The following is a 961-nucleotide window of genomic DNA, read 5'->3' on the forward strand; positions in this document are numbered from 1 at the left end:
ACATAAATGCAGGCTTGGTGAGCAGAAGAGAATTCTTTAAAAACACTAAAAACCTTACTGTTCAAAAACTTTTGACTGGTAGTGTATATAATCCAGGACTAACTCTGGACAATGGGATTTGTTCTTCAGCGGAATGTGATGGCCTCAGGTGTAGTTCCTCAGATCTCTCTCATCATGGGCCCGTGTGCAGGTGGTGCCGTGTACTCGCCTGCTCTGACAGACTTCACTTTTATGGTGAAGGTACGAAAATACAAGTTAAGAGTATAAATACATATTGAATTAAATTTAGGTTACTTGTTCCCAGATGGCACACTGGTTTTTCATGAAATGGCCTGTGTTTGCAGGACACCTCCTATCTGTTTATCACAGGCCCAGATGTGGTAAAGTCTGTAACAAATGAGGATGTTACCCAGGAGGAGCTGGGTGGAGCAAAAACCCATACCACTGTGTCCGGTGGGTCTGTTTATTAAGCCTATGCTTACATCTGAATGTGTTTTGTGACAATGTTTGGAATTTAAAATTTTGTTCTCTAATCTGACTGAATATTTCCTTGGCTCACCAGTAATATAAAGAGATTTTGTTTTCCTTTAGGTGTTGCTCATCGGGCCTTTGAGAATGACATTGATGCCCTTCTGAACTTGCGAGACTTTTTTAACTTTCTCCCACTGAGCAACAAAGATCCAGCTCCGGTCACTGAGTGCCATGATCCTCGGTGAGAAACACACATTTGTACAATTATTTGTTTTTCTTTATCAGTCAAATTATCTTGGCTAGTGTTTTCAGTCATGAGGAATCATGTCAATTTATTTTTTCTCAGTGACCGGCTGGTTCCTGGTTTGGACACTATTGTTCCTTTTGAAAGCACAAAAGCCTATGACATGCTGGACATTGTTCATGGTGTATGTACATCTTTAGAGAACAAATGATTCAGATAGTCAGGTAAAAACTCATCACACAGTTC

General features: G+C 40.3%; 1 protein-coding gene across 1 annotated transcript; it reads left to right on the plus strand.

Moving 5' to 3' along the window:
• The first annotated feature begins 111 nt into the window (after positions 1-111).
• On the plus strand, positions 112-926 carry LOC107682629 (propionyl-CoA carboxylase beta chain, mitochondrial-like). The gene is made up of 4 exons (XM_016478812.1): positions 112-240; positions 345-453; positions 592-712; positions 818-926. Exons 1-4 carry the CDS (start codon positions 112-114, stop codon positions 924-926), a joined length of 468 nt encoding a protein of 155 aa, XP_016334298.1.
• The last annotated feature ends 35 nt before the right edge of the window (positions 927-961 follow it).

This window comes from Sinocyclocheilus anshuiensis, unplaced genomic scaffold (genome assembly GCF_001515605.1).
Source record: "Sinocyclocheilus anshuiensis isolate Anshui unplaced genomic scaffold, SAMN03320099.WGS_v1.1 C32419336, whole genome shotgun sequence".
Taxonomy (NCBI): domain Eukaryota; kingdom Metazoa; phylum Chordata; class Actinopteri; order Cypriniformes; family Cyprinidae; genus Sinocyclocheilus; species Sinocyclocheilus anshuiensis.